We start from the raw sequence: 17,973 nt of genomic DNA on the forward strand, positions 1-17,973 counted from the left end.
TGGGATCGAGGATGACCTGTCTCTGCAGTTCTGTGGGTTCCTGGCTAACTGGTGAGACCAATGTGGGACACCTCGACCCTTTCACTGACAGGGTGGCAGACTGGGTTGTTTGTGAGGTGGTGTGTTCCTCCTGCTGCTTACACAGGGCTTCAGTGTGCTCCTGACACATGGCCTTAAGGTTCTCAAAACCATCCCTAATGCTGCTCCTGTACTTTGAGTGATCGTGGGCCAGAGGTTCCCAGGAGTCAGTGAGGATGTTGTTCTTCAAACGGGCATTGAGAACATCTTCAAATCTTTTCTTCTGTCCACCTGGAAACTTCTTTTCATGACCGAGATCAGAACAGTGCATCTGCTCTGGGAGTCGAGTGTCGGGCGTGTGAATGACGTGGCCTGCCCAACGTGGGTAATTGAGTGTAACCTGCGCTTCCATCCTGGGGGCATCGCCTGGGAGAGGGCACCAACTTTGGTTTGCTTGTCCTTCCAGAGGATTTGAAGGATTTTGTGGACACAGCGGTGGGGGGACTCCTCCGGTGCCTTCTGTAGGTAGTCCAGGTCTCGGAGGTGTATGGGAGGGCGAAGATCTCCGGTAGTCCGTGTTTTGTGCAAAAGTGCACAACTACCAGAACAGTCAAAGGCAGAAGGGTCAGTACAATCCCGCTGACCTGGACTGTCCTCTTCCTGTGGCCCATCCCACACTGCCCACCCCAGGATCTGCTGAAGACTGTTTACCTCAACGCTGCCGGGACTCAGTGACCGAATCTCTCACTAACTCTGTGATGGGCCTGAAATCTGCACAAGCTCCTGTAGTTACTGCCCACAGCACAGGCTACGTATTGTGACGGTGTTTCTGACGGAAGACTAATTTCTGCTGCCCTTCTTCACCATCAGGCTGCAGAAGGCCATTCAGCCCGCGGGCTGAGTTAGCAGCGCTCATCTCCCAGGGACTCTGCTGAGTCGGGCTCGTCCACTGACCCTGGCCTCACCAGGAGACCGGGAGCCAGGTTGGTGAAGATATCAACAGAAGCGGACTGGTTGAAGCGGCCGGGGAAATAGCCCAGCCTCTCGGGTCGCTGCTTCAGGCTCTGCTTCTGCGACTGGTGGAATTCCAGGACCGTCTTGGTGTAGATGTTCAGAGCCGTGACAGAGGACGCCATGCAGAAGGTGAAGGAGAGCCAGGCCAGGCTGCAAAACAACACGGGGTTAATGGAGAGGCCACCCCGCAAACCACCTGCTGCCCCCCATCCCTGAAACGTGTTGTACTCACTAGAAGGACCAGCCGAAGTCCCAGCGGTGGGGTCTCCAGTCCTCTGGCCCTTGACTTGCTGTCACTTGGAAAACTTGTGTGTACATCATGTGGGCCACCATTCCCAGCAGGCCTGAGTAAAAGGAGAGCATCACTCACTGACGCGTGCACTCGCTAGTGAACTCGCACATAGAGCTGCGCGCACACTATGCATGTTCAATGGTGCACACATGCACTATTGTGCACAGTTAACGGTGCACATACTGAATGGTACATGCACACACTGACGTGCACACTCGTGAACAAACACAGTGCCACGTGCACACACACTTACACTCACATTTACTTAAGGACAGCTTCTACCCCACTGTGATAAGACTATTGAACGGTTCCCTTATACAATGAGATGGACTCTGACCTCACGATCTACCTTGTTGTGACCTTGCACCTTATTGCACTGCACTTTCTCTGTAGCTGTGACACCTTACTCTGTACTGTTATTGTTTTTACCTGTACTACATCAATGCACTCTGTACTAACTCAATGTAACTGCACTGTGTAATGAATTGACCTGTACGATCAGTATGCAAGACAAGTTTTTCACTGTACCTCGGTACAAGTGACAATAATAAACCAATACCGTTCACTGTCACACTTACTGATACACGCTGTCATTCACTGATGCACATTTGCACATGCACACTCACTCTCAGTCACACACTCAGTGACACCCAGCATCTCTCTTCACCACGAACACACACACCCAGATGTACCGATACAAACTCACACAGGCAGTCGCACACACACCACAGTCACCAACACATATTCACATCGAATATGTGACTCACCCACATGGGAGGTTCTGTGTGAGCAGCTGGGACTGTGTCAGAATTCACAGGAATTCATTGTAAGAACTCCCTTGAATTTATGGATATTTACAGGAGTCCTTGGGGTGTGTAGAGGGAGTTACCCTGTAATTGTGAACAGTCTGATATTTACAAAGCCTAACTCACCTGACAGCACGGAGAAGATGGCTGCGAATGCATTGAGCTTGAGTGCGCAGGTGGAATTTCGAGGGAAGCACAGCTCCAACCCCATCAGCAGGAAACTGATGGACAGCAAAGCAATGTAGAGAACTTCGGAAACCAGGGAGAGCCACAGTATACCTGTACCACAGGGGGAGAACGTCAGTGTGTGTGTACCAGGGACACGGTGTGCTGGTCTCCATGTGTATGTACCAGGGACACTGTGTGCTGGTCTCAGTGTGTGTGTGTGTACCAGGGGACACTGTGTGCTGGTCTCAGTGTGTGTGTGTGTACCAGGGACACTGTGTGCTGGTCTCAGTGTGTGTGTGTGTAGCAGGGACACTGTGTGCTGGTCTCAGTGTGTGTGTGTGTAGCAGGGACACTGTGTGCTGGTCTCAGTGTGTGTGTGTAGCAGGGACACTGTGTGCTGGTCTCAGTGTGTGTGTGTGTGTGTACCAGGGGACACTTGTGTGCTGGTCTCAGTGTGTGTGTGTAGCAGGGACACTGTGTGCTGGTCTCAGTGTGTGTGTGTGTACCAGGGACACTGTGCACTGGTCTCAGTGTGTGTGTGTACCAGGGACACTGTGTGCTGGTCTCAGTGTGTGTGTGTACCAGGGACACTGTGTGCTGGTCTCAGTGTGTGTGTGTGTGTGTGTGTACCAGGGACACTGTGCGCTGGTCTCGGGGGTGGGGGCGAGCTCTCTATAGATCCCGAAATGCAGAGGGAATGTAGGGTGTAGCATGTCAGGAAATGAGGGATACATAACAAGGGTAATACAAGTAGATATGAGGGATGTTAATCCACAAATAGACTGAGGAAACTTCAATTAACAGCAATAGAGTGGAGGATGATCTCATGGAGTGTATAAGAGAGGATTTCTGGGTTAGTATCCAGAGGAACCAATGAGGAAAATGGCTCTAATAATATTGGGTCAGCAGAAAAGACCAACTGATGAGCTGGTGATTAAGGGGCCTTTAGGGAAGAGTGATCATAATATCATAATAGATTGAAAGTGATTTAGGTCAATTTGAAATAAAGCAAACTATGGAGGTGTGAGATGGCCGAGAGACTGGGAAGTGATGTTAAAAATGATGGCAGAAGGTGAGTAACGGGCGATGTTCAGAGAATTAACACGTGGCTTACAGTGAAGCTTTAGGCATCTAAGGCAGAAAAGGCCGGCAGAAGAAAGTGGTCCAGCCGCAGGCATGAGAAGTTGAAGCTTGGGTGGGGAGGTGGTGGGGAGGTGGTGGGGGGTTGGCAGGGGGGTAGTGGGGGGTGGTGGTGGGGATGGGTGGGGTGGAATCCTGACAATGCAAAAAAGAACAGGAATCGGAGGACTGGGGAGAGGCCGGACTTCAGCAGACGACCAGGAAAGAGAAAATCAAACAAAGCAAAGAGAGTGTCCACGTTTCTAAAGATTAGATAAAGGTGAATGTGGGTCCTTCCCACAGTGTGACAGCAGAAACCATACTGGGGGAGAGGAAATGAGCGACAAATTAAACAATATCTCATCTCAGTCTTCACAGAAGCTGGAAATAGCGGAGGGCTGCGGGGCTGGAGCGAATGAGGGGCAGAATGAAACTAAAACAAGTAATTAAATAATAGAATTAGTAAATCAAAGAGTTTAGAACTGAAGCCAATAAACCCCTAGGATCTGCATCCTAGCGCTTTGAGGGAGGTGGCAGTGGAGACGGTGGATGTCACCTGCAAAGTTCTGTCGACTCCAGAATGGTTCATTTCCCCAATACTGAGGGTGACTTGCTTTTATTCCAGTTCTGTGGGTCCTGAGGTGGCTGTAAAGTCAATGTGGGATGTATGAAGTCTACCACAGATGGGGCAGGAGGGCGGAGTCAGCAGAGAAATGGACCCTTCAACCCACCATGTTCAAGCCAACTATCGAGTATTCCCATTTATACTGATCACATTTTCCAGAACATGGCTCTGGTGATTGAAGTTTTAATCCAGATGCTTGTTGACTGGGAGAGTCTCTGCCTCACTGTCTGCTCAGGCAGTGCGTTCCGGATTCCAAGCACCCTCTGGGTGCAAAGATTCTTCCTCAGATCCTCTCTGAACCTCTAATTCCTTACGTAAACCTATGCCCTCTGGTTATAGATCCCTCTGCCTTAAGGAAAAGTGTTTTATTACCTATGCTATCTATATAATTTTGTGTACCTCAGTCAGGTCCTCCCTCACACTCCTCCACTCCAAGCCCTGCCTGTTCAGTCTCCTCATAACTCAAACACTCCATTCCAAGCAACATCCTGGTGACTCTCCTCTGCACCCTCTCCAGTGCAGTCAAACCCTTCCAATAATGAGATGGCTGGAACTATACACAGTATTCAAGCTTTGACATAATGGATGTTTTAAGGTTGCACCATAACCGCCCTGCACTTGCACACTATTCCCCAGCTAATGAAGGTGAACAACCTGTATGCCATCTTCAGCTGTGCAGTCACCTTCAGGGATCCTTGAACTTGTCCACCGAGGTCCCTCTGTTTGTCAGTATTTCCCAAGGCCCTACCTTTCATCGTGTATGTTCTATCCCTATTGGTCCTGTCAAAGTACATCACCTCACACTCATCAGGATTCAATTCCAACGACCATTGCCCATCTTACCAGCTGATCAACGTCATTCTCACCATTAACAACCTGCCAATTTTCCTGTAATGTAAAAACATACAAATGTCCTATCACACCTTCCGTGTCCACCCCCAAACCACTAATGTTTATAACAAACAGCAAGGGTCCCAGCTCCTGAGGTACCCCACTGGCCACAGGCTTCCAACCACAGAAACAAGTCTCCACATCACCCTCTGCATTTATTGCCAAGTCAATCTCGGTTCCAATTTACCAGCTTGCCCTGAATTCTATGGGCATCAGCCTTGTGGACCAGTTCCTATGTGAGATTTTGTCAAAGGTCTTACTGAAGTCTGTACAGACTACATCAACCTCCCTGCCCTCATTAATACACTGTTACCTCTTCAAACAATCAATTAAATTACAGTTAACATAGAACATATAGAACACTGCAGCACAGTACAGGCCCTTCGGCCCGCAATGTTGTGCCGACATTTTATCCTGCTCTAAGATCTATCTAACACTTCCCTCCCACATAACCCCATATTTTTCTATCTAAGAGTCTCTTAAACGTCCCCAATGTATCTGCCCCCACAACCTCTGCCGGCAGTGCGTTCCACACACCCACCACTCTCTGTGTAACAAACTTACCCCTGACATCTTCCTCCAATTACCTTAAAATTATGCCCCCTCGTGTTAATGTTGCAGTGAGGCCAAAGTAACACTGAGGAGCAGCTCCTCACCTTCTCTTGGGGCACGTCGCAGCCTTCTGGACTCAATATTGAATTCTACAACATCAGGGAACTTGATTTCCCGACCTGTACCAGTCACCTATCTGCGATATTGGCTCAGCTCGTTCTTCCCCCTTGCGGTTGGGGTGACCTTGGTTCTGGGGCAGGGGTGACGTGGGTCGAACAGTTTCCCATTAGCCCCGGAGCTTGGCTCCACTCCAGCAGGATGTTTATTGGGGAGGCGATGTGGATCACCAAGTGTCGGGCAATGGCAGCAGCCTCGCTCGACGTCTGCTTGCCCCGGGATTGGATCTGTTCCGGACCCACTGGCATTCCTCCCATCGTGAAGCCAACGTGAGACGCCGACAAATGTCTGCAGGCAGCCACATCCGAGCAGGAAGATCCACAGTCCGTCCCAGTGTCGGAGGTGAAGACGTGGCTAATAAAGGCCACCTGCAGCGGTTGATTCTGCTCACTGCCCTTCTACTGCAGTGGCGACACAGAGGATTACATCCACCGTGTCTCGCGATAGAACCCACACTGCAATTTGAAGAGTATCAGGGTCAGGGGTCAGAGGGTGTGGGTGTGTGTGTCAGTTACGGGTCAGGGTGTGTGTTGGTCAGACGCCGGGGTGGGAATGTGACATTCAATGCATCGGTGATGTCCGGGCTTCTGACCCCCGAAACTTGATGATCACCCAGGCATTCGAGCCCCAAGGGGAAAAATGCAGATTATAAAATCCGGCAGCAGGGGACCGGCGGACACGTAAGGGACAACAATGAGTAAAGTTCCACAGGGAAGGAACCAGGACAGTGCAGGAGTGTGAAATGTGGGAGAGGGAGGAGGAGAAACAGAATGAGATGCACCAAAGGGGCCCAGAGAGAGTGAGCGAGGTGTGGTGGGAACCAGGACACAGGACACAGAGGGGAGGGGGCAGCATGGGAGGGGGGCTCTTGTTTAATACGAATGTGCAATATAAACATCTGCTGTGTCCTCACAAGGAACCAAACACAAACATCGCATCGAGAATGCTCAACTTAAATGGCTTTTATGGTTAGACAGAGCGCAATCTCACTGAAGACTTCACCACCCTTTACCTCAGACTGGGTTCAGAACCAGAACCCACCACCCCGTGGTTATCCCACTCCCCCCCCCCCCCATCATTTGCCTTATTCCCCTCCCGATCACCACACTTCCTTTCCCCATTCCCCTCCAGCCCCTACCCCCACCCTTCCACACCTCCCTCACCCACCCCAGGGCATTCCCCATCTTCTACCAGCCCCACCCCAACCCACGGTCCCATCTCCCCTCTCCCCTCTCCCAGCCCTGTCAGTCCCACCCTGACGACCCGGTGCCCCCTCACCTTGCTGTGTGATGGGGGTCAAGTCAACGAAGCTCCGGCATTCCTCCCCTGAAATGAGAGCGGCCGTTAACGCCTGGAGCTGATGGCGCCGTGCTCTCCCCCCCGCCCTCTCCCCTGCCACTCGCCCCTCTCCCTCCACCCCTCGCCCCCCGCCCTCTCCTTCTCCCCCTGACACTGTCCCCCCGCACCCCACCCCTCACCCCTCTCCCCTCGCCCAGCCTTGTCTGGTCGTCTGATGCATCTGGCTCCCACCTTGCCAGCCAGTGGCCGTTCGGCCCCTCCAGTGTGCTACCCAGAGTCACAGATGGGGGGAGGGGGAGGATTCTGTGACCTGCCTTGGGGGGGGGGGGGGTAACCTCCTGCCCCGGGGTCAGGGTGGTTGTTGCTCAGAGTCTTCTAGGGGGAGGCGGTGAGAGGTCAACGAAGGGTCAGTGAGGGGTCGGTGAAGGGTTGGTAAGGGGTCAACAAAGGGTCAGTGAGGGTCAACGAAGGTCAGTGAGAGGTCAACAAATCAGTGAGAGGTCAACGGTCAATGATCAGTGAGGGTCAATGATAGGTCAGTGAGGGGTCAGTGAACAGTCACATGATGGATCCCACAGGAGAGCGGGTGCTGTGTTACTGGGCTGTGACTGACCCTCTGCACCACATCGCGCTCCGTCCCCGGCAGGACGGATAATGTCACCGGTATGATCAGTGTAGAACGATACACCGGAGGCTCCCTTGGGTGGTGGGAGATGTCGAGGCTTCAGAAAAGGGTTTAGTGGGCATCACTCCGGCCGGTTACAGGGTGTCATCTGCCTCTCCCCAACCCCCCACACCCTGTCCCCCCCCCCCCAAGTCTCTGCTCTCCTACCCACCAGACACCTTGCCCGCGGGCACCGGGTTCCAGAGCCCGAAACACTCCCGCTGTAACCGCCAGAGCTCCCGAGACCCGTCATCAGAACCAGGACAGAGAGAAACCTTCTTGCCCAGCTCCGATGAAGGGTCCCAGGATGGAAACGTTTGTGAACCGTTTCTCCACGGATGCTGCCTAACCTGCTGAGTTTCCAGCATTTTCTCCTTTTATTTCAGATTTCCAGCATCTGCAGTGTTTTTTTCCAGATTAACATCTCGATTCTCTCAACCCTGGTATGGATTTGCATCATTTTCTAATTTTATTTCAGATTTATAGCTTTTTAATCTTAACCTGCAACTGTATGACCTAGTTATTAATCTTCTCATTTCATACAAGCTTTTTTTTATTCTCTGTGAAAGATAAAATCACTTAATCGTGTAATTATTCAGCGTTGGATTCATGTGACGTGGGTGTTGTGAACAGCTGGGCTGAGATGGGGTTGGTGGGAGGGAGGAATTGCCTGTGGGGTGGGAGGAAGGACAGGGGAGAGGGGGCTTCTTGTACAGCATGAAATAGGCAGTTGGGCCAAATGGCCTCGTCTGTGCTGTAACTCCTGTGTTGCTCCGTGCACTCAGACTTGCAAGGGTTTCATTTATATCTGGACCTCAGCCAGTCGGGAACAGAGTTCCCGGCAGCGCCGCCTAAACACTGGGGGTTAACTGTTCTGCCCTGACGTGGTCTCCCAGTGACCAGTGGACACCAGAGACCTGTGGCTACAGCCCTTGGGGAGTGACTGAGCCGTGAACAAGTCTCAGCAAATCTACACACTAACCCCCTCTCTCCCCCACACACACTAACCCCTCTCTCCCCCCGTACACATTAACCTCCCCCTCCCCCACACACACTAACCTCCCTCTCTCCCCCCACACACACTAACCCCCCACACACACACTAACCCCCTCTCTCCCCCACACACATTAACCTCCCCCTCCCCTACACACACTAACCTCCCTCTCTCCCCCCACACACTAACCCCCTCTCCCCCACACACACACTAACCCCCTCTCTCCTCCACACACACACTAACCCCCTCTCTCCCCCACACACATTAACCTCCCCCTCCCCTACACACACTAACCTCCCTCTCCCCCCACACACTAACCCCCTCTCCCCCACACACACACTAACCCCCCTCTCTCCTCCACACACACACTAACCCCCCACACACACACTAACCCCCCTCTCTCCCCCCACACACATTAACCTCCCCCTCTTCCCCACACACACTAACCCCCCTCTCTCCTCCACACACATTAACCTCCCCCTCCCCCACACACACTAACCTCCCTCTCTCCCCCACACACTAACCCCCCTCTCTCCTCCACACACATTAACCTCCCCCTCCCCCACACACACTAACCTCCCTCTCTCCCCCCCACCCCACTAACCCCCCACACACACACTAACCCCCTCTCTCCCCCACACACATTAACCTCCCCCTCTCCCCCACACACACTAACCCCCCCTCCCCTACACACACTAACCCCCCTCTCCCCCCCACCCACACACTAACCCCAGGCATTAGGACTTCTTAACCAGCCCAGAATGCTCGGTGTCACCTGAGACATCCAGCCGTGACCCCTGACTGTGACCTGCAGAGGTGACCTGGAGCTGTGATTTCCAGTTGTGACCCCCAGCTGGGAACAGCTGAGAGCCCCCAGCCAAAAACCCCCAGCAGGGACCCCCAGCCGAAAACCCTAGCCGACCCCCCAGCCGTGCGCGGTCCAGGTCACCCAGTTACCCTGAGGTAGGGCTGGCAGTGCCTGGGTGGCTGTTGCCCTGCTGGCCGCCCTGTTGCCCCGCTGGGCACCCGTTGTCCCGCTGGGCGGCTGCTGCCCCGCTGGGCGCCCTGCCGCCCCTGGCCCGCGAACAGATGCCGCCACCTGCGCCGGTGATGTTCTCCTCACAGGAGGTCCAGATGCCGGTGTGGAAGGCGCGGAAGGTGAAGCGGTCGTCGCCCGTCTCCCAGCTGTACTCGCTGTCGCCAAGGCTGCCGTTGGAGCTGGCATGGGTGCCAGGGGCGAGTGTGCAGTCCGTCGTCCTGGCCGGCGTGCAGGCTGGCTTCGGCACCTTCTGCGTGCCCACGCACCAGTAGGTGGTGACGAGGGCCGTGGCCGACAGGCTCACCGCCACCAAGTTCAGCAGCAGGGAGAGTGCGTCGCGATTCATCACCACCCGAGCCCCTGAAACACATAGGCAATCGGCCCATCATCATCATACTAGCCCGCCATACCAGGGCTTCACATTACTGCGGCTGGGTAGGCGAAGGGACATGATCTCAGGACATCCCAGGTAGATGTTGGGTAACAACCAATCTGCCGGAGGAACTCAGCCGGTCGAGCAGCATCTGTGGGGGGGAATGGACAGTCAACGTTTCTGTCCTGATGCAACTGAAACATTGACAATTCCTTCCCCCCCCACAGATGCTGACTGAGGGGTTGGTGGTGTCCAAGGTGCTGGAGAGAACTCCCTGGTCTCCCGGCCGGGGCTCGGGTTAATAACAGACGTTTATTAATGAACACCACACCATGGTTGTGGAAGTCCCGGCTGTCTGAGGACAGAGGTAAAGGGGTTAATCCAGGTCGACAGCCGGGAGCGTGTTCGCTTCCTGCAGATCTGGAGCTGGGTGGGACAGGGAGGGGGGGTGTGGAGGGAAGTGAGCTGGGAAGAAGATGGGCAGTGGAAAAGATAACGTCCTCAGTGGTGTATGGAGAGGCTCCAGTGAACACTATGGTTAGAGTGGACACTGCGCATGAGGAGGATCCAGTGGACACTGGACGTGGAGGGGGTACAGTAGACACTAGGCATGGAGGGGTCCAGTGGACACTGGGTAAGGAGGAGTCCAGTGGACACTGGGCGTGGAGGGGGTACAGTAGACACTGGGCGTGGAGGGGTCCAGTGGACACTGGGTAAGGAGGAGTCCAGTGGACACTGGGCGTGGAGGGGGTAGAGTAGACACTGGGCATGGAGGGGTCCAGTGGACACTGGGCATGGAAGGGGTTCAGTGGACACTGGGCATGGAAGGGGTACAGCAGGCAATAGGAAGGCTAGGTGAGTGAACCTTGCCTGGGATGTATGTGAGGAGGGAGATGCTGGAGTCAGTATTGGGCACATTCACTGGATCACTGGTGCTCGCTCTGGAGCACCAACGTACAGTCCTCCCATCTGATTCTCCACACAATCCCATCACCTCCCCTAACATTGGGGACAATTTACAGCAGCCAACTAACCCCCAACTCACCTGTCACCGGGATGTGGGAGGAAACCACAAGCAAAGAACATGCAAACACCACGCACAAAGGTCCATGTAACACACCCCTCTTTCCCACCCTACCACATACACGTCCCAGCCAGAAAACGTCAACAGGATTCACTGGACACGATCCACGCTGCAAGTCCACACTGGCATCCCTGAAGGGTTCAGATCGGTCCAGTGCCCAGTTCCCGACTCCTTGCTACATTCCAGTAACTGTTCCACGATTGACATTGAACTCGGGAATTATCAGCCAAGTCTCCCTTGTCCTTAACTGACGAGGTGATGAACCTTCGTAAGGTTTGCCCAGTTACTGCAAACTTAGCTCCTCGGTGAATCCAGTGCAGGTTTTTGGTGCTTTCACAGTCGCCCTGTGCATACCTGTCCCTTTGCTCCGGTTCACACACCCCCACCCCCTTACCTGTGCCCACTCCAGCTTCCCAAAGGTATCCCACGTTCCCTGATCCCACTCTCGGACAACCCGTTGCTGCCTACACTGAGTGGGAAGAGGCAGTCAGTTACTGACCAGGGATGGGCAGCTACTTTCATGGTTTACTGGACGGCTGGGGATTATAGGGGGGATCTGGAGAAGGACCCCATTATTGACTGTTGGTTCTGGTGGCAGAAGTTGGACTAGTATGTGCAGTCCAACCCAGTATTGTGTGTAGTTCTGGTTGCCTAGCTATAGGAGGATGTCAAGGAGTATTTGCAGACATTTCTAACCTCTCCCTACTTCAATCTGAGGTTCCCACCTGCTTTAAGAAGACCACTATCATCCTGGTACCTAAGAAAAACAAGGTAACGTGCCTTAATGACTACCGACCAGTGGCTCTGATTCCACCATCATGAAGTGCTTTGAGAGGCTGTTCATGGCACGCATCAACTCCAGCCTCCCAGACAACCTCGACCCACTGCAATTCACCTACCGCTGAAACAGGTCTACAGCAGACGCCATCTCCCTGGCCCTACGCTCTTCTCTGGAGCATCTGGACAGTAAAGACACCTACATTAGACTATTGCTTATTGACTACAGCTCCACCCTCCATACTATAATTCCAAGCAAATCTATCTCCAAACCCTAGACCTGGGACTCAACATCTCCTTTGTAACTGGATCCGTCACTTTCTGACCAACAGACCACAGTCAGTGAGGATAGGCATCAACATCCCTGTCACAATTATCTCAACACTGGTGCCCCACAAGGCTGCGTCCTCAGCCCCCTACCCTACTCCCGATACCTCACGACTTGTGTGGCCAGATTTTGCTCTATCTACAAGTTTGCAGATGATACCACCGTAGCAGGTCATATCTCGGAGTACAGGAAGGAGATAAAGAGCTTAGTGACATGGTGTCACGACAACAACCTTTCCCTCAATGTCAGCAAAACAAAAGAGCTGGTCATTGACTTTAGGAAAGGGGGAGGTGTACAATGTTCCTGTTTACGTCAATGGGTGCTGAGGTTCGAGGTTTGAGCGCTTCAGGTTCCAAGGGTGAACATCACCAATAGCCTGTCCTGGTCCAACCAAGTAGACACACGGTCAAGAAAGCTCATCAGTGCTTCTACTTTCTCCAGAGGCTAAAGAAATTTGGCATGTCCCCTTGACCCTCAACCAACTTTTATCGATACACCACAGAAAGCATCCTATTCGGATGCATCACGGCTTGGTCCGGCAACTGTTTCTGCCTGGGACCGCAAGAAACTGCAGAGAGTTGTGGGCACAGCTCAGCGCATCACGGAAAACCAGCCTCCCCTCCATGGACTCTGTCTACACTTCTCACTGCCTCGGTAAAGCAGCCGGCACAGTCAAAGACCCCACCACCCCGGACATTCTCTCTTCACCCTCCTCCCATCGGGCAGAAGATACAAAAGCCTGAAAGCACGTACCACCAGGCTCGAGGACAGCTTTTATCCCGCTGTTATAAGACTATTGAACGGTTCTCTAGTACGATAAAATGGACTCTTGACCTCACAATCTATCTCGTTATAGCCTTGCACCTTATTACCTGCCTGCACTGCACTTTCTCTGTAACACTTTACTCTGCATTCTGTTATTGTTTTACCCTGTACTACCTCAATGCACTGTGTAATGAAGTGATCTGTATGAACGGTATGCAAGACAAGTTTTTCACTGTACCTCGGTACATGAGACAATTAAGCTGGGAAGAGTGCAGAAAGTATTCATGAGGAAGTCACTGATACCGGAGGGCTTGAGTTACAGGGAGAGACTGGATAAACTGGGACTTTTTTCCCTGAAGCGCAGGAGGCTGAGGGGTGACCTTATAGAGGTTTATAAAATCATGAGGGGGCAGAGATAAGGTAGATGATCAGTCTTTTTCCCAGGGTAGGGGAGTCTAAAACTAGAGGTCATAGGTTTAAGGTGAGAGGGGAAAGATTTAAAGAGGTTCTGAGGGGCAGGTTTTTCCACACAGAGGGCGGTGGGTACATGGATCGAGCTTCCGGGGAAGTGGTAGACGGAGGTACAATTAGAGCATTTAAAAGACGTTTGGGCAGGGACATGGATAGGAATGGTTTCTAGGGATGTGGGCCAAACCCAGGCAAATGGGACAAGCTCAAGAAGTCACGTTGGTTGGCATGGACGTGTTGGGCTGAAGGGCCTGTTCCTGTGCTGTGTGACTCTGTGCTGATCATCCTCTCCTCAGGCAGATCCCTCGAGACAGTGACTTGCTTCCTCTCCAGTGCATGGGCTCCGTGGTTGATGAGGCTGACGTGGGAGGTGCAGCCCGTCACGGATGGGGGTGGGCACTCCTTCCGCCGTTAACACCAGGCTTCCGTGCGCCCCTGATGCGCGGACCCAAGGTCCTCGGCATCGTTCCGGACACGCCTTCTCCGAGCGGTGACGGGACAGGGATTCCCGGAGACACACAGGGAGCTGGAGCAACCTCTACACCCGGCCTTGGGCTGGTGGATGGGGTGGGGTAGTAGGAGAGGCTCCCTCACTCACGAGCAGTCAAAGAGGGTGACGGTACAGAGAAGGAAGGGCAGTTACTGGTGAAGGGACCTCTCCCCGACAGCATGAGTGGTTTACACAGAGGGCTCCCCATTAATAGGGGGCTTCACAAGATCACAAGACAAGGGAGCAGAGGCAGGCCATTCGGCCCATCGAGTCTGCTCCAAGGAAAAGGGAAAATAGAAATGAGAAATGGGGAATGGGGGAGGAAAGAAAAAAACCTATTCTAATCCCAATTTCCAGCCTTATCCCCATATCCCTTGATATCCTGACTATTTAGATATCTATCTATCTCCTCCTTGAACGCCCCCACTGATCTGGCCTCCACTGCTGTACGTGGCAAGGAGTTCCACAAATTCACCACCCTCTGGCTAAAGAAATTTCTCCTCATCTCTGTTTTGAAACTGCTCCCTCTAATTCTAAGATTGTGCCCTCTGGTCCTGGACTCACCCACCGAGGGAAACAGCCTAGCCACATCTACTCTGTCCTTTCCTATCAACATTTTAAATGTCGCTATGAGGTCCCCTCTCATTCTTCTGTACTCCAGCGAGTACAGTCCAAGAGCCGACAAACGCTCCTCATACGTAAGCCCTTTCATTCCTGGAATCAGCCTCGTAAATCTCCTCTGAACCCTCTCCAACGTCAGCACATCCTTCCCAAAATGTGGGGCCCAAAACTGCGCACAATATTCCAAATGAGGCCTCATTAGTGCCCCGTAGAGCCTCATCAACACTTCCTTACTTTTATACACTATACCTCTCGAATACACTATACCTTTATTATTGTCACATGTACCGAAATACAGGGAGAAGTTTTTGTTTGCGTGCCGCCCAGACAGATTATTCCATACGTAAGTACATCGAGGTAGTACAAAGGAAAACAGAATGCAGAATATTGTAGCTACAGAGAAAGTGCAGTGCGGGGAAACAAGTAAAGTGCAAGGGACATGCCAAGGTAGATCAGGAGATCAAGAGTTTTTCTTTACCATACGAGAGATCCACTCAAGAGTCTGATGGCAGCGGGATAGACGCTGTCCTTGAGCCTATTGGGTACGGGTTCTCAAGCTTTTGTATATTCTGCCCGACAGGAGAGGAGAGAAGAGGGGATGACTGGGCCGGGTGGGGTCCTTGATTGCTTCGGCTGCTTTACCGAGGCAGCGGGAAGTGTAGCTGGACTGGGGAGAGTGGCCTTAGGAAAGGGGAGTCCCTCACTGGGGAAGGTGTTCGCACCTTGCCGCGGACACCCCCAGACGTACAGACAATTAAAGGTGTGAAAGGCAGTTAACTCACGGTCAGTGATGTGGAGGTGCCACAGCCTCGGTCTTTCGGTGCCTGAGTAAAGATCAGTGCTGCTGGCAGCCGCACCAATGAATGACAGGTCTGCCTCTTCGCCGCTGGTCTGCTGAGGGGGAGCTTAATCCCAAGGTCCGTCTTTGATTAGATTCTAATCCTCCCGCCTGGATCGGCAATCCCTCCCTGAGCCGTGATCTCTGATGATTAAAATGCCTTTTTTTAATTTGCTGTCCGAGGGTGGGTGCCATTGGTCAGCCGGCGTTTACAGCTCAGCGAGTGGCTGGTCTGTCCCTGCCGGCCGCCGCTGGAAATCACGTCTGGGGATCATCAACAGGAGACCCTTCAGCCCCTGGATCCTGTCCCACCACTCAGTCCTCAACCAGCCTTGTTCTGTCGCCGATACCCCCATTCCACAATCCGGAACCTTCTGTTTGGCCCCCAGCGTCTGCCAGCATTCTCAGTGGAGGCAGAGGTCAGCAAAGAACACCGGCGGGATGTGGGTGGATCTGACCGCGACTGGCTCCGACACCACGAGGAAGTCGATCCGGGACCGGGCTGAGCCGTCCGATCTCGACCGGGTGGGTTGTGGCTGTGCTCTGCCTGCAGGGGTGCTGAAGGTGTCACGCGACTTGGCATCTTTCACTGTTGCAGCAATCCCTCCCCGTGTACACACGGTGTACACGTCACAGCAGTCCCTCCCCGTGTACACACGGTGTACACGTCACAGCAGTCCCTCCCCGTGTACACACGGTGTACACATCACAGCAATCCCTGCCCGTGTACACACGGTGTACACGTCTCAGCAGTCCCTGCCCGTGTACACACAGTGTACACATCACAGCAATCCCTCCCCGTGTACACACGGTGTACACGTCTCAGCAGTCCCTGCCCGTGTACACACAGTGTACACATCACAGCAATCCCTCCCCGTGTACACACGGTGTACACGTCTCAGCAGTCCCTGCCCATGTACACGTTGATCAGCCAGAGCGGAGTGTTCCAGGACATCACGTCCACCACAGGGCAGGGAAACACCCACCCACCACCGACTTCAGTGACAGTGACGCTCCCCCCACTTTCCCCGCAGGACACCCAGGCCAGAGCCATGGCAACTGCTGCACCCCCCGTCACCCCCGACCACACCGACGGCCCCTGGGACTACGGTCGCACCCACTGCCGGTGGGTCAGAGGGGCGTTGGGCTGCACTCCTGCAGAAGCGGGTCGGCCTCGACCTTGGCGAGGGATCCCGAGGTGGCCGCACACCGCACCGTGGCTCTCGCGCCGCGCACGTTAGTCGCCCGAGCCGCTGCAGTGGGAGGTGCGGGTTCGCAGATCCCACCTCCGCGATCAGTCGCTCAGGTCCCAGCACCACAGCCTGTGTCACCTGCTGCGCCCCCCAAACCACCCCCTACACCGGGGTCCAGCTCCCGACCTCCTCCAGTGGGGAAGGAGACGGTTGTCGGGGAAACCTGAGGTTTTCCCTGGTTTCTATCCTACAGTTGCTGCGCCCAGTTCCCTGGACTCCGGTATCCACCTCGGGACTGCTTTGTCTAGGCTCTAGCACCTGTTGTCCCCGGTGTGGGATGTTTCTTTTGCTAATTTACTGTGTTCTCTTCAGAGGAGAGCTCACTGTTGTCTAATGGTGACTCCCGGCACCTCTCAGTGCCATTGGCACCTTTAACATTGGCCTGTGAGCGGTTCTCTTCCTCCCTGTGTGATCCTGCCCGGCCTCTGGGTCACTTCCCATCCTCAGTGGGGGCTGTCGGGGGCTGACACCTCCTCCCTCCCGTGTGCTGTGTTCAGGGAAGCCATCACCAGCAGCCTCACCCGGTCCCTTCGCATTGACGCAGCGATCAACATGTTCCCTTCCTTAGGCGTCTGAGAAGATTCGGCCTGTCCATGGGGATTCTCCCAAGCTTCCACGGATGCGCTATAGAAAGTACCCTGGCGGGTTCTGTCTCAGCCTGACGCGGTAGTTACTCTGTGCTGGACCAACAGAACGTGCAGAGAGTGGGGAACACTGCCCGTTCCGTCCCCGGCTCCTCCCTTCCTTCCATCCCATCCGTCTTCGTTGTCCGTTGCCGCACTGCCTCAGGAAGGCTAAAGTATCTTCAAGGATGCAGCCACCCCGGCCATTCCCTTCTCTCTCTTCTACCTTCTGGGAGAAGATACAGGAGCTTGAAAGCCCGGACAACCAGACTCAAGAACAGCTTCTCTCAGTTGTTCTGTTATTCTTTCTGTTGCACTACTTTAGATTTACAACAGTCTTTGCACCATTCTGCTGATTTTTGCACTCATCGCTGGATCTATTACCTTGAATACTGTTCACTCTTGAGCAAGAAATTTCCATTGCACCCTGGTGTATACGACAATAACTAACCTGATCTAACCTGTTGCCCTGTGTGCTCCTGGCCCTGGGGGTCAGGGTTCTGTTCTCCTTTGCTCTCTTCTCTGTGGCTCCTGGCAGGAAGTCTCCGACTTACGAACGCCCGTACTTGCGAACCGACCTTCGTGGTCGGTTCGTAAGCGGGCCCGGCCCCCAATCCTACCACGGTGGCGGTACACCTTCTTTGGCCCAACCCTGGGCCAAGTGCGCATATGCGGCCGGGGAACCCCAGGCCAAG

General features: G+C 53.7%; 1 protein-coding gene across 1 annotated transcript; it reads right to left on the reverse strand.

Annotated features, from left to right (window-relative positions):
- Positions 1 to 920: 920 nt before the first annotated feature.
- On the reverse strand, positions 921 to 15,758 carry LOC127585431 (germ cell-specific gene 1-like protein). Its single transcript, XM_052042857.1, has 8 exons — positions 15,616 to 15,758; positions 15,347 to 15,455; positions 15,062 to 15,099; positions 9,719 to 9,990; positions 6,941 to 6,988; positions 2,257 to 2,409; positions 1,265 to 1,376; positions 921 to 1,182 (listed from the first exon to the last, which is right to left on the reverse strand). The coding sequence occupies exons 1-8, from the start codon at positions 15,756 to 15,758 to the stop codon at positions 921 to 923; spliced, it is 1,137 nt and encodes a 378-aa protein (XP_051898817.1).
- Between the last annotated feature and the right edge of the window lie 2,215 nt (positions 15,759 to 17,973).

This window comes from Pristis pectinata, chromosome 33 (genome assembly GCF_009764475.1).
Source record: "Pristis pectinata isolate sPriPec2 chromosome 33, sPriPec2.1.pri, whole genome shotgun sequence".
Classification (NCBI taxonomy): Eukaryota; Metazoa; Chordata; class Chondrichthyes; order Rhinopristiformes; family Pristidae; genus Pristis; species Pristis pectinata.

Bases quoted from the DNA above. Each gene is read 5' to 3' on its own strand.
- LOC127585431 (XM_052042857.1), bottom strand. From the start codon at position 15,758: ATGGGGGTATCGGCGACAGAACAAGGCTGGTTGAGGACTGAGTGGTGG. The intron at 15,100-15,346 runs GTGAGTTAACTG...CGTACCCAATAG, and splicing joins GCACCTCCACATCACTGACC to GCTCAAGGACAGCGTCTATC. The intron at 1,183-1,264 runs GTGAGTACAACA...GTTGTTTTGCAG, and splicing joins GACTTCGGCTGGTCCTTCTA to CCTGGCCTGGCTCTCCTTCA.